The 25,176-nt window shown below is 46.3% G+C and overlaps 1 protein-coding gene across 1 annotated transcript in view; it reads left to right on the top strand.

The window, feature by feature from the left end:
• Window positions 1-598: 598 nt before the first annotated feature.
• SGIP1 (SH3GL interacting endocytic adaptor 1) overlaps window positions 599-25,176 on the top strand; it is a 56,629-nt gene continuing 32,051 nt past the window's right edge. The window contains exons 1-7 of the mRNA XM_074545612.1: window positions 599-940; window positions 15,453-15,516; window positions 18,668-18,692; window positions 21,122-21,178; window positions 21,641-21,695; window positions 22,475-22,650; window positions 24,972-24,983. Coding sequence (XP_074401713.1) covers window positions 931-940; window positions 15,453-15,516; window positions 18,668-18,692; window positions 21,122-21,178; window positions 21,641-21,695; window positions 22,475-22,650; window positions 24,972-24,983 — 399 coding nt within the window. The 5' untranslated portion in view covers window positions 599-930. The remainder of the gene's footprint in view (window positions 941-15,452; window positions 15,517-18,667; window positions 18,693-21,121; window positions 21,179-21,640; window positions 21,696-22,474; window positions 22,651-24,971; window positions 24,984-25,176) is intronic.

The raw sequence follows: 25,176 nt of genomic DNA, 5'->3' as shown, positions 1-25,176 counted from the left end.
GCACAGGGCAGGGTGGCACTGTGGGGGACACGGGGCAGGGTGGCACTGTAGGGGACGCGGGGCAGGGTGGCACTGTGGGGAGCACAGGGCAGGGTGGCATCGCGGGGAGCACAGGGCAGGGTGGCACTGTAGGGGACACGGGGCAGGGTGGCACTGTGGGGGACACAAGGCAGGGTGGCACTGTGGGGGACGCAGGGCAGGGTGGCATTGTGAAGGGACACAGGACAGGGTGGCATCGCGGGGCCACGGCCCGGCCGCAGCGCTCGCAGCCCCCCCGGCCTCTTTTGTTCCCCGCTCCGCTCTCCCCTCATGCGGGATGAATTCTGGGCGCTGCTGGAAGCGGTCGGGAGGAATTTCTCCCGCATCCATCCTCCTGCCCGGCTGAGCGCTGCCCCGCGATGCCAGGGATGGATTTGTCCCCGGGATCGGCCCCGCCGCTCCTCCGGCCGGGATCCATCCCTTCTCCCTTCTCCCATCGCGCCTCTAATCTGACAGGAATTAACCCGCAATAGGATTAGGGAGGGGAAGTGCGTCACGAGGTGCGGGCAGGGGCTCTGCTTTTGGGGAAAACGGCGCTGGGGAGGGCGGCAAAGCGGGGGGGAAAAAGGAGAAAAATCTGGGAAATAGGTTGGAGCGTTGCCGGGGGTGTGTCGGGAGCGAGCGCGCATGTGAGCAGTGCGGGGCGGGAGGCGGCGAGCCCGCCTCGTCCTCCCTCCCTCGCTGCGAGCATCCTCCGCGCTCAGCCTGGAGGTGATACAGGCGCAGCAGCATCCATGGCCTGCCCCTAGCCACGGCTCTCCTTCCTCCTCATCCTCCTCATCCTCCTCCTCCTCGCGCTCCCCGCGCCGGGCCGGGCGCTGCTGAGCGGGATCCGCACTCTCCTGCGTTTTTCCAGGCTCCTCGGAAATTGAGGAATGCAATTCTGCCACCATGATGGAAGGTAGGTGATGTGATGTGATGTGATGTGATGAGCCGGGCGCGTTCTCCGGCGCCGGGGGGAGGCACCGAGCCGTGCCCGGGGGGCTCCAGCCTTTCCCGAATGGAATGATAACGCCGATAATGACAATAATGACAATAATAACGCGATCAGAGCCTCCCCTCCCCCTAATCCCGGCCGCTCGGGCTCAGCCGGGCGGTGATATAATATCGAGCCCGGCAGGTTATTTGCAATTCCATCCCCAGCCCTGTGTAGGCAGCTCGGGCTGCGCGAATTCCCTCCCGGCTTTCCGCCGCTTCCTCCGGCTCAGAGCCGGCTGGATTCGCGTCCCCAAATCCCGATTTTATCCCGCTGTGCTGCTCGGGGATGGGATATTCGGTGTTTTCCCTGGATGGACGAGCATCGTTTCTGTGGGAAACCAGGGAATCGCGGCTCCCGATGGGTTTTTCCTTGCCGAGCCGTGGAGATGCGGGTCGGGGGAAGGAGGAGAGGCTGGATTGGGAATTTCGGCATAAAAAAGGGGATGAGGAGGAAAAATGGGCTGCAGGCTCAGGATGCTTCAGGGAGCTGTGTCTGATCCTGTGTGGGAAAAGCCTCTGGGCATGACAGGAATTTCATCCTCTGTCGTCTGTCTCGGCCGTATGTAAAGCTCTCCTTTATTATTTATCATTTTAATTCCTTCTGGAGCAGGATGCAGGGAAATGACGCCTTGGGTTTAATTGTGTTTTAGCAGAATGGATGCTCCAGGGCCAGCAAGAGCAGAATTTGTTGGATTTTAGGGGATTTCTGGCCCGTTGGTGGCAGCAGCAGGGCCTGGCTTGCTGGAGCCTCTTCCAGCCCAGGGAGCTCCCTGGAATGACAGGCAGAAATTGGGGAATTGCTTCCTGGAGCATCCCCCAAATCTGGGGCTGCCCCCTGCCCAAATTCCCCCGGAGAGGCCTCGGGATCCGCGGGATTTCTGTGGGTTTAGGATGCTCCCCTGGCCTGGGGAATTGTCACGGCCGTGTGGGCACATGGAGCAGCCTCTGCTGGGTTTGGTGTGAGGGAAATGAGTTTTGGTGTCCTTTAGATCCCAGGAAAAGCCTTCCCTGCTCTTCCTGGCGCTGATGAGAGTCACAAGCAAAAGAGGTTTTAATTTTAGCCCATGACATCAAACCCATCCCACGACAGGAGCAGGTCATGGCAGGGAAAATGCCATTAAAAACCTGCCTGCTCCCAAAATTCCAACATTTATGGATGAATGAATGTGGATAAACTGGAGCTGCCTTGTTGTAGGCCTTGGTTTGGGTTATTTATTCCGTTTTGAGGCTGCTTGGGGGAAGTAAATTGGGGTTTTGAGGCTCTTTTGGGATTTGGGGTTTTTGGTTTTGGGGTTTTTGGAGTTTGGTTTTATTCCTTGAGGGTTTTGGCCTGGCAGGAGCTTTGGTCACTGCCCAGCCCCACGCTGGGGATGGATCCAGATCCAGGGCTGGGATGTTGGGCTCTGGCAGAGCTGGAATCACCTTCCATGACCCAGCCGTGCATGGGGGAAAATGAAACGCTACTCATAAAAAGTGAATCATTAAACACCTTGAAACCTTCCCCAAGTGGTGGATGCAAACCTAGAACAGAAGTTGGAGAATTAGCAATAATTCCTGGGGGTTTTTTGAGTTTTGAAATAGTTGGAAATTGGGTTTGTGAGGGAGTGGAACTCCAACCCAAGATCCCCCTGGTCCCTTGCAGGGGGGGGTTATTTAATATTAATACAATAAATTAAATGGCTTTAACAAGCTTGGCTTAACTGGAGCCGAAACTTTTAAATCTGTGCAAAACACCAAGAGTTTCTCGCAGTGAGCACCTTAAAGGAGTTTAATTATCATTGCAATTAATTATTTAAATAATTTTTCCTGCTGAATGGAGTGGTGGGCACTGAGTGGAGAGTGGATGCAGAACCTGAGGCCACCATGGCCAGCAGGGTGGACCTGGCTCATGGATTCACTTTGGATCCTTTTCCTTGGGAAAAAGAGAATTTCCCTGTTTGGGAATGGCGCAGGATGAGCAGTTTTTGTTGGCTATGGGCATTGTGCTCAATACATGGAATATTTTGTTGTTCTTCTGGGAGATGGGACAAAAATGTTTCTTTTTTCGTGGGTGATCCCAATAATACTCAAAAAGCTCAAACTTGGGAGATATTTCCAGGCCCCAATCCTTGCTGGAGGACACCAAAGGTGTCTCCAGCAGTGGAAATTCCTCCACCTCCATGGAGGGGCAGGAACATTCCATGGATTTGCTGTGCTTGGCTTCACTCAGCTGGGGTGGGATGGGGATCAAACCCCTGGAGATCCGACCACATGAGGAATGAGTGGGGTTTGGAGGTTTCCTGGGATTGAGGAATGAGCGGGGTTTGGAGGTTTCCTGGGATTGAGGAATGAGCGGGGTTTGGAATGTTCTCTGGGATTGAGGAATGAGTGGGGCTTGGAATGTTCTCTGGGACTGAGGAATGAGCGGGGTTTGGAATGTTCTCTGGGACTGAGGAATGAGCGGGGTTTGGAATGTTCTCTGGGATTGAGGGATGAGCAGGGTTTGGAGGTTTTCTGGGATTGAGGAATGAGCAGGGTTTGGAATGTTCTCTGGGATTGAGGAATGAGCAGGGTTTGGAATGTTCTCTGGGATTGAGGAATGAGCAGGGTTTGGAGGTTTCCTGGGATTGAGGAATGAGCAGGGTTTGGAATGTTCTCTGGGATTGAGGAATGAGCAGGGTTTGGAGGTTTCCTGGGATTGAGGAATGAGCGGGGTTTGGAGGTTTCCTGGGATTGAGGAATGAGCGGGGTTTAGAATGTTCTCTGGGATTGAGGAATGAGCAGGTTTGGAATTTTCCTGGGATTGAGGAATGAGCGGGGTTTGGAGGTTTCCTGGGATTGAGGAATGAGCAGGGTTTGGAATGTTCTCTGGGATTGAGGAATGAGTGGGGTTTGGAGGTTTCTTGGGATTGAGGAATGAGCGGGGTTTGGAGGTTTCCTGGGATTGAGGAATGAGCGGGGTTTGGAATGTTCTCTGGGATTGAGGAATGAGCAGGGTTTGGAATGTTCTCTGGGATTGAGGAATGAGCGGGGTTTGGAGGTTTCCTGGGATTGAGGAATGAGCGGGGTTTGGAATGTTCTCTGGGATTGAGGAATGAGCAGGGTTTGGAATGTTCTCTGGGATTGAGGAATGAGCAGGGTTTGGAATGTTCTCTGGGATTGAGGAATGAGTGGGGTTTGGAGGTTTCTTGGGATTGAGGGATGAGCAGGGTTTGGAATGTTCTCTGGGATTGTGCAAGGAGCAGAATTTGGATGCTCTCTGGGATTGAGGAACGCTCAGAAGCTCCTGTGGGCACGGAGCAGGTTTGACTCCTTGGGAATGCTCTGCTGCATCTCCAGGGCCTGGGGAGGCTTTGGGAATTTGGGAATGGCCGTTCAAGGAGGAGCTCGGATGTTGGGGAGATGGGAGCAGACGTGGTTCCTTTGGAGAAGCTCATCCCTGCTTTCCCAGGTGCTCCCCCAGACCCCAGAGTGGGAATTTCTTAGAACCTGGAGAGTTTGGTCATCGGGGAATTTCCATGGGAATGTTCTGTCAGTGAGATGGGATTTAAGGTCCCTCCCAACCCAAACCAGTCTGGGATCCTCTGGTCACATCCAAACTGGGAAAATCCTTCTGGAATCATCTTTTAGCCCTGGTCTCCATTCTTGGATTGCTGGGCCCAGAGGCATCAATGGCACATCCCAAAAATCCTTTTTGTTAGTTGAAAATTGACTTTATTTTATTTTTGGATGGTCTGGTTTCAGTAAATTTTGTTTGAATGCAGTCAGGGTTGTCTGCAGGACTCAACAAGGAAATTATTTGGGAAAATTTGGGTTTGAGGAGGCAAAATTGAGAGTTTTGGGTTTGAGGAAGGAAATTTGGGGAGGTTTTGGATTTGAGGAGGCAAAACTGGAGGGTTTTGGATTTAAGGAGGCAAATTTGGGGTTTGAGTTTGAGGAAGCCACCAGCAGGTTTGATGGAAATATCACGAATTCAGGCATGGATGGAAAACCATCCCATAAAATTCCCAGAACACAGAGTCAGGAGTGTTGGGATTTTCTGGAGTTTGATCAGAAATCCACCATGCTCAAGGCCAGAGATGTCCATGGAGAATTTTGGGATTTTTTGGGGGGCTGATCCAGGTGGGTTTGAGCTGGCAGGGAGGAATTTTGTAGGAATGAGGCCTTGGAAGTGAAAAGCTTGGAAGAGAAGTGGGAAAAAGCTCTGGAGCTCTTGGGTTTGGGCTCAAAACAAACCAAAACCCCCAAAACAGCACAACAACAAAAAGGAGGCAAAACCTGGGAAAAGAAACGTGGCAAAACCTAAAAGAAAAATAATATGGGAAAACCTGGGGGGAAAAAAGTGGCAAAACCCAAAATAATAAGGCAAAACCTAAAAAAAAAAAAAAACAAAACTCCTCTTTGGGGTGAGCCCAGTTTAAAATGTGCCCTTGGGCATCTGGAGCTGGTGCCCAAACGCAGGAATTTGGGATTTCCTGGCAAGGCAGGAATTTCCTGTGTGATTCACCCACCTCGTTCCTGTTCCAGGGATTGCAGGAGAGAAAATTCCAGGCGAGGTCAGGGCTGCTCACCTTGGACCTCCCCAGGGCGGGGTTTTACCCCTTAAAAACGTGGATTTGGGGGAAATCCTGCAATAATGTTGATGCTGAGCCCCCAGAGCTGTTGGAGGTGAAAAAATGGGATTTATCCAGAGTTTGTGGCTGGAATCCCAGCCCAGGTTTGGGACTGGAGAGGAGGAACGTGAAGGAAAATGGGATTTACCCAGAGTTTGTGGCTGGGATGCTGACCCAGTTTTGGGAGAGGAGGAACGTGAAGGAAAATGGGATTAACCCAGAGTTTGTGGCAGGAATCCCAATCCGATATTGGGATTGGAGAGGAGAGCATGAAGGAAAATGGGATTTCTGCAGAGTTGGTGGCAGGATTGGGATGGGAGAGGAGGAATAAGAAGGAAAGCTGGGGAGGAGGGGAACGCAGAGCTCCGCCCCAGAGCAGTGACCTGGAAGCGTTGGCAGAGCTGTCAGGAAGGATCCGTCTGCTCGGCACGGGAGGCACTGCCAGTTCTGCCTCTTTCCCATATATATCTATACATGCTTTTCCCATATAAAAAAATTCCCATATATATATGTAAAAATTTCCCGTATATATATGTGTAAAAATTTCCCGTATATATATACAAAAATTTCCTATATATATATAAAAATTGTCCCATACATATATATATAAATTCCCATGCATATATATAAAAATTCCCATACATATATATAAAAAATTTCCCATATTTATATATAAAATTTCCCATACATATATATATAAAATTTCCCATATATATATATAAAAATTCCCATATATATAAAAAATTCCCATATATATATATAAAATTTCCCATATATATATATAAAAAATTCCCACATATATATATAAAAATTCCCATATATATATTAAAAAATTCCCATATATATATATATAAAAATTCCCATATATATATATTAAAAAAATCCCATATATATATACAAAAAAATTCCCATATATATATAAAAATTCCCATATATATATAAAAAAAATTCCCACATATATACATATATAAAAATTCCCATATATATATAAAAATTCCCATATATATATATATAAAAAATTCCCATATATATATAAAACATTTCCCATATATATATAAAAAATTCCCATATATATATATTCATCCCATATATATGAAATTTTCCCCTATATAAAAAAATTCCCATATATATATCTATAAAAATTTCTCCATATATATCTATAAAATTTCCCATATATATAAAAACAAATTTCCCATATATATACACAAATTTCCCATATATATATTTACAAGATTTCCCAAATATATATATGTGCTAGATTTTCCCATATATATATATGCAAGATTTTCCCATATATATATATATGCAATATTTTCCCATATATATATATATATGCAATATTTTCCCATATATATATATATATATATGCAATATTTTCCCATATATATATATGCAATATTTTCCCATATATATATATATATATGCAATATTTTCCCATATATATATATATATGCAATATTTTCCCATATATATATATATATATGCAATATTTTCCCATATATATATATATGCAATATTTCCCATATATATATATATATATGCAATATTTTCCCATATATATATATATATGCAATATTTTCCCATATGTATATATATATATGCAATATTTTCCCATATGTATATATATGCAATATTTTCCCATATATATATATATATATATGCAATATTTTCCCATATATATATATGCAATATTTTCCCATATATATATATATATATATATATGCGCAATATTTTCCCATATATATATATTTATTTTCTCATATCATTTTCCCATTTCCCCTGCCAGCTGATTTTTTAACTCATGTCTTTAATACCATCCCACACATGGGATTTTTCTCTTTTTTTTTTCCCTTTTTCCCCCGATGTTTGGGAGTGCCTGGAGGTTGTGCAGGTGGATTTTTGGGGCAGGAGCACAAGCGGGGCCCTGTTTGCTGTGCCAGCCATTGAGCGCTCGCCCTTTGTGCGGGGCCGCCTCTGCCCGAGCCCTTCCCAGCGCTCTCTGCTCTGCTGGGGAATGAAAGGGGCTTCCAGCTGCTGGGCTCCGCTGCTGAAACCCGCAAAAATTCATTCTGTTGGGATTTTTTAATTAGTTTTTGGTGTTGGGGTTTTAATTTAATTTTTTTCCACATTTAAATTTATTTTTCCCCATTTTAATTTAATTTTTTCCCCTTTTAATTTAATTTTTTCCCCTTTTAATTTAATTTTTCCCCTTTTAATTTAATTTTTTCCCCATTTTAATTTATTTTTTCCCCATTTTAATTTAATTTTTTCCCCATTTAATTTAATTTTTTCCCCATTTAAATTTAATTTTTTCCCCATTTTAATTTAATTTTTTCCCATTTAAATTTAATTTTTCCCCATTTAAATTTAATTTTTTCCCCCTTTTAATTTAATTTTTTCCCCTTTTAATTTAATTTTTTCTCATTTTAATTTTAATTTTCCCCCTTTTTACCTTATTTTTCCCCCCTTTTTACCTTATTTTTCCCCCCTTTTAATGTTTTTCCCCCCTTTTAATGTTTTTCCCCCCTTTCAATTTAATAATTTTGCCCCTTTTAATTTAATTTTTTTCTCTTTTTAATTTTAATTTTTCCCCCCTTTAATGTTTTTTTCCCCCCTTTTAATGTTTTTCCCCCCTTTTAATGTTATTTTCCCCCCCTTTTTATGTTATATTTTTCCTCCCTTTTTACGTTATTTTTCCCCCCTTTTAATGTTATTTTTCCCCCCTTTTAATGTTTCCCCCCCCCCTTTTTATGTTATTTTTCCCCCCTTTTAATGTTATTTTTTCCCCCTTTTAATGTTTTTTTTCCCCCCTTTTAATGTTATTTTTCCCCCTTTTAATTTAATAATTTTGCCCCTTTTAATTTAATCTTTCCCCCCTTTTAATTTTTTATTTCCCCCTTTTAATTTTATATTCCCCCCCCTTCTAATTTTATATTTCCCCCCTTTTAATTTTAGATTTTCCCCCCCTTTTAATTTTATTATTTCTCCCCCTTTTAATTTTAGATTTTCCCCCCCTTTTAATTTTAGATTTCCCCCCTTTTAATTTTAGATTTTTCCCCCCTTTTAATTTTAGATTTTTCCCCCCCTTTTAATTTTATATTTCCCCCCCCTTTTAATTTTATATTTATTTTCCCCCCCTTTCAATTTTTTTCCCCATTTTAATTTTATTTTTTCCCCCATGTTGATTCTTCAATATTAGTGTTTTCCTTTAAAATTTTTAATTTTTTTTTCCCATTTTACCTCTTGGAGCCAGAGGTTTTGGTGCTATCCCGTAGGAATTCCTGCCCTTCTCCTCCCCTGCTCAGGGAATTTTGGGAATTTTGGGAATTTTGGGAATTTTGGGAATTTTGGGAAGGGAAATTCGCCAGCACATCCCAGTTTACTCTGGATTGCTGCTGGCAATGGGAAGTTTGTTTAAAAGCCAATTTTAAATCCTGAATTATCTGGGAAAAAAACATTCCTTACCCACCCCAGCCTTGGAAAACATTTCTGGGATTGGCACTTTTAAATTTGTGTTTGAATTCTGATTTTTTTCTTTGGTGCCATTTGTGTTTAGTTTGTTTTTTGGACAACATATTGAGGAAAAAAAATCTTAAAATTCTCCACCTACACCTGGTTAAGAATTGAAAAGCTCAAGCTGGGAATAATTTGTGGCAAATTTCAGGAATTTTGGGAAAATTGGAGCGGGAAGGATGAGATTTCCCAGGTGCACCAAGGACTTCAGGCAGCCCCACAAAGAAATTAAATAAATACATGAAATAATGTTAGATTTATGGAAACCATCAAAGTTGTGCCTTGTTATTAGAGTCGATATTAATCATTAATTAATAATAATAATGAAATCCTGGAATGGTTTGGGTTGGAAACCCCTTCAATTCCCAATATCCCAGGTCATTCCCAGCCTGGCCTTGGACACCTAAACAGCCCCAAATTAATTAATACATAATCATTAATATAATCACTATAACATGGAATATAAAATAATAGAAAATATTGTAAAATACAATATATAAAGTACAAACCAAGTAATATACAATATTATTAAATAGCATAAAATACTATAACATGCAACGTGTAAGATATCTATATATATATATATAGATAGTATATATATAATAGTATATTGTAAATATATATATATAGATAGATATAATAGTATATTGTAAATAATATTATTTTGGGAGCACAGAATCCTTGGAAACAATAGCTGGGGAAAAATAATAACTGGGAAATAAATATTGACTGGGAAAGAGAATATTGAGTGGGAAATATTAACTGGGAAAGAAAATATTGAGTGGGAAACATTAACTGGGAAAGAAAATATTGAGTGGGAAACAAATAATGAGTGGGAAATATTAACTGGGAAACAAATATTAAATTATTAACTGGGAAACAAATATGGAGTGGGAAATAACTGGGAAGCAAATAATAAGTAGTGGCAGGAGAAAAATATATTAACTGGGAAATATCAACTGAGAAAGAAAATATTGAGTAGGAAACAAATAATGAGTGGGAAATAATGACTGGGAAAGAGAATATTGAGTGGGAAATATTAACTGGGAAACAAATATTAACTGTGATGCAAATATTGAGTGAGAGATATTAACTGGGAGAAAATTATTAACGGGGAAATAATAACTGTGAAACAAATATTGAGTGGGAAATATTAACTGGGAAAGAAAATATTGAGTGGGAAACAAATAATGAGTGGGAAATATTAAATGGGAAAGAGAATATTGAGTGGGAAATGTTGACTGGGAAACAAATAATGAGTTGGAAATATTATCTGGGAAACAAATATTAAATTATTAACTGGGAAACAAATATGGAGTGGGAAATAACTGGGAAACAAATAATAAGTACTGGCAGGAGAAAAATGTATTAACTGGGAAATATTGGCTGGGAAACAAATATTGAGTGGGAAATATTAACTGGGAAAGAAAATATTGAGTAGAAAGCAAATAATGAGTGGGAAATAATGACTGGGAAAGAGAATATTGAGTGGGAAAAATTAACTGGGAAACAAATATTAACTGTGATGCAAATATTGAGTGAGAGATATTAATTGGGAGAAAATTATTAACGGGGAAATAATAACTGTGAAACAAATATTGAGTGGGAGATATTAACTGGGAAAGAAAATATTGAGTGGGAAACAAATAATGAGTGGGAAATATTAAATGGGAAAGAGAATATTGAGTGGGAAATGTTGACTGGGAAACAAATAATGAGTTGGAAATATTAACTGGGAAACAAATATGGAGTGGGAAATAACTGGGAAACAAATAATAACTACTGATGGGAGAAAAATATATTAACTGGGAAATATTGGCTGGGAAACAAATATTGAGTAGGAAATATCAACTGAGAAAGAAAATATTGAGCAGGAAACAAATAATGAGTGGGAAATAATGACTGGGGAAGAGAATATTGAGTGGGAAATATTAACTGGGAAACAAATATTAACTGTGATGCAAATATTGAGTGAGAGATATTAATTGGGAGAAAATTATTAACTGGGGAATAATAACTGTGAAACAAATATTGAGTGGGAAATAAGTGGGAAAAAAATAACAATTCCTGAGTGGGGAAAAATCTGTTAACTGGGCAAAAATGTATGAACTGGGAAATATTGACTGGGAAACAAAGACTGAGCGGGATTGGCTTTGGGCTGCAGGGGGAAGGAAATGGGGATTTTGGGTGTGCCAAGGACCAAAAATGCCCATTTTTATACCCAAATCTGCTGGTGGCGTCCAGGCTGTGGGGACTCTTTGGGGTGTCCTGCAGAGCCCCAAAGTTGGGATGAGGATTTGGGACCTGCTGGGGTTTAAGGCAGACAGGACTCCGTTTTTTAATGTGGAAAAATCTAATTATTCATTCATTATTCATTCCTAAATCTGATATAGTTTTCAGAGACTTTGGTTTTGACTGGAATTGGCTGTAATTTTTTTGCTGCTTGTCCCATTGGTTACAAGGTGCACGTGCAAGGCTTTTTAATAGATGTTTACGTTATTTTGGTGGATTCTTATGGGCCGTAGTTATTGTTTATTATTATTTGTTATGACAGGTGTAGCTTATTTTTCTTGGCAAGAATTGCCTGTTATGCAAACTCATTCTTGAGATTCTTTCTTATGGGAATTAACTGACTGCACTTAGCTGAGGTGGCAGGCCTAAACCACAATTTTATGTTTTTTCTTTTATAATAATTTTATTTTTATGTAGCATTACCCTGCCTTAGAATTGAATTTTCCCTGTGGGAATACCTGAGGATTTCGGGAGTTTGTTTTGCTGCACTGGGCACAGGCAGGGTTGTTCTCTCCTTGGATTCCCACATTTCTGGGCTCTCCCAAGGAATTTGGGAGCAGTTTGCAGGTTTGAGTGTGTTGGACAAAGCAAAAGTCAATTTTTAAAATTCAATTTTAAGGCAGGGTGATGCTACCTACAAAGAATTACATTATTTGTAGGCAAAATTTATTTATAATTATTTATGTATATATTTATTACATATAATTAATAAATACATATATGTATACCTATTATATATTTATTTTTATCTATTTATACTTATTTACATTACAATAAATACCTACAAAACTATTACCAAAGAAAGGCCCTGATAAAATTTTGGTTTAGCTAAGTGCAGTTAGTTAATTCCCATAAGAAAGAATCTAAAGAATGAGAGTCAGTTTACACAACCTAATCTTGCCAAGAAAAATAAATTACACCTGTCATAACAGAAGGTCCATCCCGTAAAAATCCACAAAAAAATAATGTAAACATCTCTAAAAAAGCCTTGCACGTTCACACAGAGGCACCTTCTAGCCAATAGGATAAATAGCAAAAATATTACCAGCCAATTTCAGTCACACACAAAGTCTTTAAAAATTATAGAAATGTAATCTTTATAAATAAAATTAGCTTTTCCTATATGAAAAAATGATTCAGATTTTCCTACATGAAAAAAATGATGCAGCTCTGAAAACACTCAAAACAAGAAAAAAATCCAACTTAAAAGTGATTATTTCATTTTCCTCCTCCTCTTCCTTCTTTCCCTGCTCCTGAGTGTGTCACAGATAAATTTTATCTTTGTGCACAGATGAAGCAGAATTCATTTAAAGCATTTTTTTCCCTACTTCAATCATCACAAAGAGCATCCACACTCTGCCTTTCCTCTTGGAGAGGAGTTTTCCCTATGAGCTCCAAGCTCCTAAGGGAATAATTTTCCCTCCAAAAACCTCACTCAATATTTAAAATTTAAATTTAGAAATCAGTATTTGGGGGTCCAGAGGCAACCTGGGGCTGGAGGGTGAAGGGTTGGATATGGGGGAATGGGGTTGGTTTGCTCCTAGAATTCAGTTTTTGCTGCAGAAAATGATGTTGGTCCTTCTTAAGAATAAAGCTGAGGAAAAAATCCGAGTTTTAAAATAGCAGATTGTGTTTCCCAGGTGGAATTCTTAGGGACAGCAGGAAAAAAGGGGTTTCTGGGTGGATGGTGCTGGGTTGGGAAAGGCTTTTGTGGCTGAGGTGGGGTCAGGCAGCAGCAGGGCTGGCTCTGCCCAGAGAATTCCCCCCAGAATTCCCATGGCTCAGGCCGGGGAGCTCATGGATGAGGTTTGATCAGGTTTGGTGAGGATCAGTCTTGTCAGGACAGGTCTTGGGGAGTTTCAGCTCTGGAAGCTCCTGGCAGGGACTGGAGCAGCAGATCCCAACCCAGCTCAGTGTCTGCTCCTCTGGATGGGGAATTTTCCTGTGCAGGGACTCAGGAGGAGCAGATCCCAACCCCAGCTCAGTTCCTGATCCTCTGAATGGGGAATTTTCCTGTGCAGGGACTCAGGATCAGATCCCAACCCAGCTCAGTGTCTGCTCCTCCAGATGGAGAATTTTCCTATACCAGGGTTTGGAGGAACAGATCCCAACCCAGCTCAGCCCCTGTTCCTCTGGATGTGGAATTTTCCTGTGCCAGGGACTCAGGAGCAGATTCCAACCTCAGTTCAATCCCTCTCCTCTGGATGGGGAATTTTCCTGTGCCAGGGATTCAGGAGGAGCAGATCCCAACCCCAGCTCAGCCCCTGCTCCCTGGATGGGGAATTTTCCTGCTCCGGGGACTCAGGAGCTGCTGGAAATGCCATCCTGGAGTTGTCCCCTGAGCTGTGTCACTCACAGGGGGTTTTGGGGTTTGCTCTCAGCTCCCCTCTCCAAAGGCAGAGCTCCTTTTCCTTCCCCTTTCCCAAAGATCCCTGTTTTCCCCTCTCCTGGAGCCAGCAGCCCTCCAAGCAGATGGAACTCTTACCTAACCCACATTCTGAGCACATTTCTGCCACTTTTGGGGTTCTGCTCCAGGGGACACCAAGGAGCAGCCCAGCCCTGAGGCCCTCAGCCCCCTGGGTGGGTTTGGGATTTGGGGAGCAGGATTCTCCAGGGGACAAAAATGGGAATATTTTCTGTTGTTAGGGACTCACTGAGCCTTGGTGGGGATGGGAAAGGATGGATTTGGGAAAGCAGAGCCAGGAATGGAGCAGGATGAGCCTGTGGGGCTCAGCTGGTTTTATGGGATTCATGGATCCCACGGGCTGGAAAACCTGGGATAAGGGAAGATGTCCCTACCCATGGGGTGAGCTCTGAAATCCCCTGCAGCCCAAACCATCCTGGAATTCTGCAAATAGAGGGAAAACCTTGGGGGAACCCACTGTGCTCCTTCTGCTCTGGAATTCCAGGATTTCCCAGCTGGCTCTGGAATCCTTGGTGCCAGGCATTGAGCAGATAAAAACCAGGGCTGAGCACAACCAAACTCGGGTTTAAGCTGGGTTTTAACACCCACGAGGGATTTTCCTCCTTTCTGCAGAGCCCACAAACAGTGTGGGAAAAGAGGGAGTCATCAGGACAGAAATATTGGGAATATTGAGTGGGAAACAAATATTAACTGGGAAATATTAACTGTGAGAGCAATATTGACTGGGAAACAAATATTGAATGGGAAATATTAACTAGGAAAAATATTGAGTGGGAAATATTAACTGGGAAATATTAACTGTGAAATATATATTAGCTGGGAAATGATAAGTGCAAAACAAATATTGAGTGGGAAATATTAGCTGGGAAACAAATATTAGCTGGGAGGTCTTGACTGTGAAACAATTAACTGTGAAAAAAAATTAAATGTGAAAAATAATATTAACTGGGAAGTAATAACTGTGAAACAAATATTAACTGGGAAAAAATAACCGTGAAATTAATATTAACTGGGAAAAATCCCCCTGAAATATTAACTGGGAAATAATAACTGAAACAAATATTGAGTGGGAAATATTAACTGGGAAATAATAACTGTGAAATAAATATTAACTGGGAAACATTAACTGTGAAACAATTAATTAGGAAAGAATAACTGTGAAACAGGTATGGAGTGGGAAATAATAACTGTAATAAATATTAACTGGGAGATATTAACTGTGAAACAAATATGGAGTGGGAAATAATAACTGTAGTATTTATCAGCTGGGAAATATTAACTGTGAAACCATTAACTGGGAAACATGAACTGTGAAACAGATATGGAGTGGGAAATAATAACTGTGCAATATTGAGTGTGGAATATTAAGTGGGAAATAACAGTCCCACACACTGGGAGGGAGTTAATCAGTGTCAAATGAACAAATAAATGGCAGAAAGAAATGTCCCCCCAAGCTCCTGGCAGCCCCTCAGTTCTGAGACTCCCTGATCCCCTGGTTCTGGCTCTTCCCTTTTCTCACCCCATTTATGGGCTGCAGCCAGGGAGGCACTGAGGAGCCCTGGGAGGGTTTCTTGTGGTTAGATTAATAATTCCTTTTCCCTGTTGCTCCCCAGGACTGAAGAAGCGCACCAGGAAGGCCTTTGGCATACGCAGGAAAGAGAAGGACACTGACTCCACGTGAGTTATTGGGGCTCAGGAGCCTTCCATGGGCTCTCAGCAGGGATTTGGGGCATTCCAAATTTGTTGTTGCCATCCTTGGGTGGAGTTTTATCAGCAGATGCATTCCAGCTGTTCCCTGCACGTGCAGCAAATCTGGGATTTCCTGGGAGCTCTCAGGGTGTGGGGGATTTTTGGGGAGCGGTGGAAAAGGAGGACTTGGAGTTGGAGCAGATTCCTCTCTGCCCTTTAGAGCTGGTTAGAGGTGGAAATTGGATTTACACAGATGTTTGTGCAGGGTGTGGTGGCTGGGGAAGGTGCAGCACAGGGATTTTGCTTCCCAGAAAACATCTGGATTCCTCCCACAGCTGGTGGGAGGTGCTGTGTGTGAGGGATGAGCCTGGGCTGGAGCCCCAGGAGGGGCTGAGGGAGCTGGGAAGGGGCTGGAGAATCGGATGTGGCACTTGGGGACATGAGGTGGCCTTGGCAATGCCGAGAATGGTTGGGTTTGATGATCTCAGAGGGCTTTGGGGTGGGTGACCCCAAGTCCTGTGGCACCACGTCCTGGGGACAGCAGGGGACAGGCACCAGGGAGTCCCCTCCTGCAGCCCTGCTCGGGTGTTTCATGGGCAGCAGGATCTCCGAGGTTTTTCCTTTTATTCCATTTGGATTTGTTCCCCTGAGCTGTTTTGTGTCCTGCTGGGAGCTGCTTGGGGGTTTTCCATGCCACGGTGACAGGCCTGGCCCTGGTGGCACTGCCATGTCTGCCGGGTTTTACCTGCTGCAAAGAGCAGGGACACACGGAGCACATCCCCAAAGAGGGATGTGCAGCCCCGAGGTGCCATCCTGCTGTCCCCAGGGACGTGGCTGTGGGACAGCCGGGAGCTCCAGCCGGGAGTGAGTTCATCCATCCTTCATCCCGATGGGTGGGAATGAGGCCCCTTTGCTTCTCCTCCCCTTGGGAATCTGTTGGAGCTGGGGCTGGGCTCTGCCTTATCCAGCGCTGGGATTGCTCAGCTCCATCCCAATCCTGTCCCGCTTCTCCCTCCATCCCATTCCAGTCCCTCTGCTCCCTCCCTCCCTCCATCCCATCCCAGTCCTTCTGCTCCTTCCATCCCATCCCATCCCATCCCATCCCATCCCATCCCATCCCAATCCTGCTGTTCCCCCCATCCTGATCCTGCTGCTCCGTCCATCCTCACCCATCCCAATTCCGCTGCTCCCTCCTTCCATTCCATCCCTGCCCCGCTGCTCCTTCCACCCCATCCCATCCCAATCCCGCTGTTCCCCCATCCTGCCGCTCCATCCCATTCCATCCCAATCCCGGTGCTCCCTCCATTCCATTCCATTCCATCCCATCCCAATCCCGGTGCTCCCTCCATCCCATCCCCATCCCGATCCCGCTGCTCCCTCCATCCCGATCCACCCCATCCCATCCCAATCCCGCTGTTCCCCCCATCCTGCTGCTTCATCCCATCCCGTCCCAATCCCGGTGCTCCCTCCATCCCATCCCATTCCATCCTGATCCCAGTGCTCCCTCCATCCTCATCTCGATCCCGCGGCTCCCTCCATCCCCATCCCAAACCCGCTGCTCCCTCCATCCCGATCCATCCCATCCCGTCCCAATCCCGGTGTTCCCCCATCCTGCTGCTCCATCCCATTCCATCCCGATCCCGCTGCTCCCTCCATCCCAATCCATCCCATCCCGTCCCAATCCCGGTGCTCCCTCCATCCCGATCCATCCCATCCCGTCCCAATCCCGGTGTTCCCGGCGGGCCCGGAGGGATCCCCGGCAGCCGCGGAGGTCGCGGCGAGGCCAGCCCGGAGCACGCTGCAATTAGCAGCAGCAGCAGCAGCAGCCGTGATTAGCGCGGCGGGGTCACGGCGCGGGCACGGCCCGGGGGCTTTGGGCGCTCTCCAAATCCCCGCGGGCAGCAGCGGGGATGGAACCGGGAGAAAAGAGAGAGGAGAGAGGGGATGGGACCAGGAGAGAAGGGAGGGAATGAATTGGGAGTGAAGGGAGGGATGGGACCGGGAGAGGACGGAGAGGGATGGGACGGGGAGAGAAGAGAGAAGGGGATGGGACCGGTAGAGAAGAGAGAGAAGGGCAGGGATGGAACCGAGAGAGAAAAGGAGGGAGAGAAGAGGCAGGGATGGAGCGGGAGAAGGCAGGGATGAAGGGGATGGAGCGGGAGAAGGCAGGGATGGAGAGGATGGAGCGGGAGAAGGCAGGGATGAAGGGGATGGAGCGGGAGAAGGCAGGGATGGTGGCATCTGGCACACCCTGCGGCCACCCCCGGCCGCCTCCCTCCCAGGACACTGCGCTGGGGTCCCTGGAGCTGCTGCTGGGTCTGGAATGGTTCTGCTGGACCTGGAAAACGCCTCCCCAGCAATTCCAGCCGGGATGGGAGCAGGAGATGACGCCCCTTGTGCTGGTGATCGCGTAGTGAGGGGGAACATAACAGCAAAGGGATTTTTGCCACTTCCAAAGGATTTCTGGGAATTTTGTGCAAGGAGATGGAGCCTGAATAGGAGAGACGGGGCACAGCATGGGTTGATTGGAGACCTTTCCTGGCTGGCGTTATTCCCTGTGGAAGCAGGCGCTCCCAGCAGCGTTCCCTGGTTCCCCAGCCAGGTGTGAGCCCGATCGCGCTTCCCTGGCGGTGCGGGAAGCCGGGATGTGCGGGACGAGCCCGCCCGCATCCCACGGACATTCGCATTCCCTGAGTCCCGGCATCCCTGCAGAGCTCCGAGAGCCGGCCCCGACCCCAAATCCCATCGGCAGCCGGGATCAGGGTCTTGGGGAGCCTCGGCAGAGCAGTGTCTGTCCTTCTGGCACAGTGAAAATCTGGAATTCCTCCAGTGGGACTCCTGTCCCCTGCAGGGGATGGACACGGGGCAGGGATGTGGCTGTGGGATGGTGCAGGAGCCAGCTGGGACAGTGCCAGCCCCAGCACTTCATTTCCTGATAAACCTAAACACTGTCAGCTAATAGCAGGAAGGAAAAAATTCCGTGACCTTGTGTGCGTTCCACAAGGCGCAGTAACTCAGATGTGCTGATAACTCCAGGTTTTGCTGCTGTGAATTCATTTTAAAATTTAAAAATGCATTTTCCTGTGTTATTTGGGGGTGGTCTGGGCACTAACACTGCTCTATTTTTTGTTCTTTCCAGAGGGTCGCCAGACAGGGACGGCATCGTGAGTATTGCCCAGCGTCACCTCCCCTCCCACCACCATCAGCATTTGTGAGCAGTTTTCTGTTTAATATAGAAAATAAATGTAAAACAAGGCAAATTCCAGGTTTGTTATAAAAACACCAACAGGGGGAGGCCTGAGGAGCACAGGGGCACAGGGAGCAGGTGTCCTGCTAAATCCCAGCTCCTCATCCTCGTTTCCACCCCTGCTAATTGGCTTGGGCCAGATTTGCTGCCTGAGGAGTTCATTGCCAGAGCAGCTGTTTCCAACCTCTATTTTTATTTTCTATATTAACCTGAAAAGAAGGAGGTGTTTGTGGTTTGTTGGTTTGGTTTTTTTCCTTTTAATTATTGCTGCTTTTATTCCTGGTGTTAGACTGAAATGTCCCTGCTAGAGCTGGGTAGGAGATGGGCCCTGTCTCCTTTAGTGCTTGATATAAAAAATATTCTGGGTTCTGACTGGGCTTTATTTCTTCAGCAAATCCAGATTTTAGAGTTCCACCTCAAAATAAAGATGAGCCCCTTGTGAGGCTCAGCAGGGAGAGCAGTGCTGGGGTATCTTTTAAAAGATAAAAATTTGTGGGCCAGGCTGCTCCTTGCAAGAAATCATTTTAGTTTTCCCCCCAGTCTGACCCAAAATCCTTGGCTTTGGGCAGGCTCTGTGTTTTTAAGCTGCTTGTTAGGAAATAGAGATGAAAGTAAAGGTAGTTCCTTCAGCAGGGCTCTATTCAGCAGACATAAATTAATAAAGAGCAGATTTAGGCTGGATAAATTAATAAATAGCAGGATAAATTAATAAATAGCAGATTTAGGTTGGACATCAGGAGGAATTTGTGCACAGAAAAGGGTGTTCAGGGAGGTTTGGAGTCCCCATCCCTGGAGGTGTCCACACCTGGATGTGGCACTTGGTGACAGGGTGGGGATGGGCACAGCTTGGGCTGGATGATCCTGGAGGGTTTTTCCAATTTTAGTTCTGGGAATATCCCCAGGCTGTTCCCTGTTCCAGCATAAATCCCATGGGCAGCTTTTCCTCGCCAGGTGTGGGCAGAGGGACCTCAGGTGTCCTCTCCAAGGATGCAGAAATGCAATTTTTAGGGGACAAAACGAAGTTGCTGGAGGTGTTTGAGGCAGAGGGATTGGCGATGGAGAAGTTTAATATAATTTTTCATCCTTCAGACCCTTTTCCACATAATTTTTGCGGCTACTGGAGTGGCCAGAATGCAAATCCTGACTGCTGAATAGAGCCCACAGAAAAATCCACCTTCAATCCTGATGGAGCCACAGCTGAGCCTTTTTTTCCTGACAAATCCGTGTTCCCTGCTTCCTAAAACTCACTTTTGTGCACTTAAAAAGAAAACCCCCCAAACCAGCCAAGGAGCAGCTGTTTTAACCCTTTTTGTGCCACCGCCACCCTTGCAGCAGCCCAGCCCTCATCCCAATGATCCAACCTCCAATAGCAAAGCCGAGGGCACGCGGGAAGGAGGAAATAAAAACGGGGTAAGGAAAACTGAGCTCGGCCCCCAGCTCCCACAGGGCTGTGGAAAACAGGGAGCTGCCCTTGGTTTGGAACCCAGAGTGCAGGAAAATCCCTTCAGGGTCAGCCCGGCCTGTGGAAATGGGGTTAAACACAAATGGATGGGGGAAAAGCAGGAATGCCCTGGAGTAGCACCCAGAATTTCCACAAAATAGAACCCAAGGGAGGTTTTCCCTCCTCAGCTGAGCTCCAAGGGAGCTGCTCCACCCAGAGCTGTGGAGGTGAGGGGCTGCACCCAGCCCTGGACCAGGGAGGGCATCCTGCCAGCCCCTCGGAGGGAGCTGGGTTGGGAATGGTCCCTCTGGAAGCTCAGGGGAGCTGGGTTGTCCCACTCAGGTGCTCAAAATCACAGTGGCCGTGGGACTTTGGGTGGGTTTGGGTGCCCAGAGCCAGCCAGGGAAGGGTTCCAGAGGTGAGGGATGCCTGGAGCCTCTTCCAAACGGAATTCCCTCTATGCCAAGCAGCAGTTCCTGTGTGTGTTGGTGTTTCATGGCATGGACTCATCCTTCCCACTGTTCCATCCAAATTCACAATTCCTGGCATGTGGGATAACGGGATCTGACTCCTTCTTGGGATTGCCTTTTCTTGGGGAAGGGATTTTGATCTCCCAGGAAATATTTCCTGAGAAGTTTCCCTGCTTGACTGGTGTTGGGAGCTTCCCAAGGGCTGGGAGGTTCCAGCACAGGGAGAAACTTTCCTCAATTTTCCCTAGGGAATGTTGGATGTCCACCTAAGAAATATTCAAAACTCCCTCCCCTTTCATCTCTCTGGGATGGGAGAGCCCCAGAGGTGGGGAATGCTGTTGGGTTTGTGCTGTGGGTGTGGGATAACAGCATCTGCTATGGGATGTGCTGTGCTCCTGCTCCCTCCATTTGAGCTGCGGGAATTTTCCTTTCCAGAAGAAAACCAACGGAGCCCCAAATGGATTTTATGCAGAGATCGACTGGGACAGATATGTAAGTGTCCCCTGGAGCTTCCCTGCCCCAGCTGCATCCCATGGGGACCCCAGGCTCTTCCCACACTCATTTTGGGCTCTTTGGATGGAATCCAGACCCCAATTCCATACCTGCAGCTCAGCCAGAATTCCCAGGGATGAGGTGGCTCTGGGGAGCTCTGTCCTGGCCCATGGGACGTTGCAGTTTAGTCAGAGAAAACTTTGAATCCTCAACAAGGATTAAAGCTTTTCCTTCTGCAAAATGAATCGTGGAATTTGAGGTGCCCTGTGTGGCCCCAGGGGGTTGGGCTGTGCAGGACATCCTTTCCCACAGGAGGGAAGAGCTGCTCCAGCTTTCCAGGAATGAACAGTCCTCATTTTCCCGTTTTTTTTTGGTGTTTTTTTTTGTTTTTTGGGTTTTTTGGGGGTTTTTTTTGTTTGTTTTTTTTTGGTTTTTTTGGTTTTTTTTTTGTTGTCTATGCAGAACTCCCCTGAGCTGGATGAGGAGGGATACAGCATCCGACCCGAGGAACCAGGATATATCCTTTGGTTTTGGCTTTGCCTCTTGGGTTACAGCCTGTAACAGGAGCTGGGCTCACAGGCAGGCCCCTGGCTCTTTTTATTTCACTGTTAGTATTTATTATTAATTATAATTCCTTATTTCCACTTTTTGATTTCCATTTGGAGCTGGCTCTCCACAGATAAAGCTGAATCACCTGAGGCCTTTGAGTTGTCTTTGACTCACTGCTGTGAAATGAGTGGGGAAACATCCCATGGGACGCTCCATGGAGACCAAAATGTCTGTGATTATCCCAGAGAAAAGGAGGATCGGGGAGGAGCTTCAGGTGGGGTGGGAACAGGGACAGGAGCAGGAGGAGTGGCCTCAAATTCCAAGGGAGGTTTATGTTGGATATAGGGAAAAATTCTCCATGGAAAAGGGTGAACAGACATTGGAACAGCTGCCCAGGGCAGGGGTGGAGTCCCCATGCCTGGAGGGATTTAAAATCCATGTGGATGTGGCACTTGGGGAACTGGGGCAGCACTGGGGCATGGCTGGACTGGATTGTCTCATAGGGCTTTTCCAACCTGAACAACTCCATGAAATCCAGACATGGATTCATAAATCCAACCCTGGGGTGGATTTATCCCTGAGAGCAGCAGTTCCTCGTGCTCTGGCTGCACAGGGATGCAGCAGTGACAGGCCCAGCACAGGATTATCCCCTCCTCATTTTGGGATCAACATTTTGGGATCACCAGATTCCTGCTCTCCAGCAAGCTGGGAACACCGAGGGAGGAAAATTCCTTAACTGAGCTGTACCTACCAAAGGAAAGCACTTCTACTCCTCCAGCGAGTCGGAGGAGGAGGAGGAGGCGCACAAGAAATTCAACATCAAGATCAAGCCCCTGCAGGCCAAGGATGTCCTGCGCAGCGCCGCCACCGTGGACGAGCTCAAGGCCTCCATTGGCAACATTGCACTTTCTCCATCCCCCGTGGTGAGTTTCCCCGGCCTTCCCCGGCCTTCCCCGGCCTTCCCCGGCCTTCCCCGGCCTTCCCCGGCCTTCCCCGGCCTTCCCCGGCCTTCCCCGGCCTTCCCCGGCCTTCCCCGGCCCCTGGTGTGTCCCTTTGCAGCTGCCAGATAAATTTGGTGATCTTGGTGCCTCATTCAGGCTGCCCCAGAGCCAAGGCTGGGCAGAGTTCCAGAATAAAGCAGGGATTGATTCCAGGCATCTCCTCCATGGATCCACCGTGGGCAGCACCAGAGCCCAGCCAGGGCTGCACCCAAGATGAACCAAAATGGCCCCAAAATGCACGAGGGGCACGGGCTCTGTCCCTGGGATCAGTTCTGCTCCATTTGCACCTTGCAGTTCATTATCCAACCAAGCGTTTATTATGGCAGCCCCTTTTATAGGGGATCCAAAATTCCTATGGATAGCTGATGGGTCAGGGTCTCTGCACCACCCAGGCCCTCAGCCAGTGGTGAGTTTGCATTTAGGATCAGATGGGGCTGGCTGAGGGTCCTGTGTAGGTTTGAATCCAGCCTATCCTTGCCTTGTCTGGGGATTTGTTTTGCTTCTAAGCTGGTGAGGTCTGATATGACCAAATTTATCTCGCAGCTGCAAACCAGCTGCACTGTGGCAGTGGTGGTGCACAGGGATCATCCCAAACTTGCTGGGAGCTGATGTTCCACTTGGCTTTGGCGTCCTTGTTTTGGGGTCTGCTCTGCAGGTGTTGATCAGGTTTATTGAAATGATGTTTCCAGTCCAAAACACCTCAAAAATTCCCTTTCCTCCTCGTAAAAGAGATCAGGATGTGTTATTCCCTGTTTTTTTTTTTTTTATTTTCCCTCTCTTATCCTCATTTTTCAATGAGGAAAAAGGGGAATTTCTATCAAGGGGAATTTTCAATCATCATCATTCAGGGTCTTGCCCTGACTCCCAAGCCAAGGGAAGCATCTGTGGGGTTTTCCATGGGGTTTTAGAGGGATGTTTCCCACCCTGGAGGTGAATCCAGGTTCCTGGAAGGAAAGGTCATTTTTCCTTAGTCCATTCCCCTGTGCTTTTCCTGAGGCTTGTTAAGATTCCTGTTGGCTCATCCCAATCTGTTCAGCCATGAAAAGATTGGATTCTGGGCTTTCAGGAGGTTTTAGTGTGGGCTGAAGTGACTTCCCAGACAGAGCTTTCCTTGATTTATAAATAACCTGGATCTGAAGTGTGAATGGCTCTCCAAGCCAAAGTCAAACAAAATCCGTGTGCTTTGTTTCTGCTTCCCAACCAGGGAGTTCCTATTTGGCATTTCAGGATTAGAAATGGCAGTTGGATGCTTTGGGAAGCACAAAAATAAGGGGCGGGGGGGAACCCAACCTCAAAATGAACAATGTAATACTGATGATAATAATTATAATAATATTAGGAAAACCAAATTCTTGTAGAATGTGCCTTTTACCAAACAGGATTTTTGTCTCTTCTTTCCCGTGGTGTTTTTCCTGCTGAGGCTGGGGGGTTTGGGAAGGGTTAAGGAGGATCCCAGTGTGGGACTGGGCTGAGGGATTCGGGTGCTGGGCTGGAGCCTCCCTGGGATGTGCTCAGGGAAAGCCCCCAAGGCTGGGCAGGAGGATCCCAAAGCCAGGACATGCAGCCAAGGGAGCAGATGGGCCAGGAAAGCACCAGAGCCCCGGGCAGGAGCTGCCTGCAGGAACCTGCAGGAATCCCAGGATTCACTGCCAGGCATCCATAGGAACTCCAGCACTCACTGCCAGCTCCCTGCCCTCATCCTGGGCTTGTCCTCGCTCCCAAGCCAGTCACAAAGCCCTGCTCTGGAACTGCTGGAAGGGAGATCATAAATCCCATGGATTGGGCTGGGAGGGACCTAAAACCCCATCCCAAATCCCACCCCATTCCATGGCAGGGACACCTCCCACTGTCCCAGGTGCTCCAAGCCTTGTCCAGCCTGGCTTGGCACTGCCAGGGATCCAGGGGCAGCCACAGCTGCTCTGGGCACCCTGTGCCAGGGGCTGTGTCCACAGTCACCCTCATTGCCAGCCCTCTGCACTGGGAATTCTGGTGCCTTGACTGGGAACGGCCAGCAGGGCTTGTCATGATAAAACAATGGAATTCACCCCCCTAAAATGGCTCAGACACAATTTTTCCATTTCCAAATGCTCCCTATCCCTCCAGTCTCCCATGTGAAGGGTGAAGCTGGAGCACTCCTGTCACTCTCTTTTGTCTTTAACCTGACACAAATCTTTGATTCCTCTTTATAGAAAAATCCCTCACCTTCTAATTCCTTCTTTTTTTCTTTCTCTGCCTTCTTTTAGAGGAAAAGTCCGGTAAGAAACGCAATTTTTACGTCCTGGAATATTTTAACCCAGCTTTGTGTGTGCTCTTGTCGTGTCTCTAGAGCTGAAATGCCAAAAGCAAATAACAAATCCTGCCCTTCTAGAATGAAGTTTAATTTCCTTTATCGCTGACTTAGAGCATTTTAAAATAGAATGTGTAAAAATAGAGCTAGGCTTGGCTCTG

Source organism: Zonotrichia albicollis, chromosome 8 (genome assembly GCF_047830755.1).
Source record: "Zonotrichia albicollis isolate bZonAlb1 chromosome 8, bZonAlb1.hap1, whole genome shotgun sequence".
Taxonomy (NCBI): Eukaryota; Metazoa; Chordata; class Aves; order Passeriformes; family Passerellidae; genus Zonotrichia; species Zonotrichia albicollis.
Note: the sequence above shows the minus strand (reverse complement) of the source record. Positions and strands in the feature narration are given on the sequence as shown.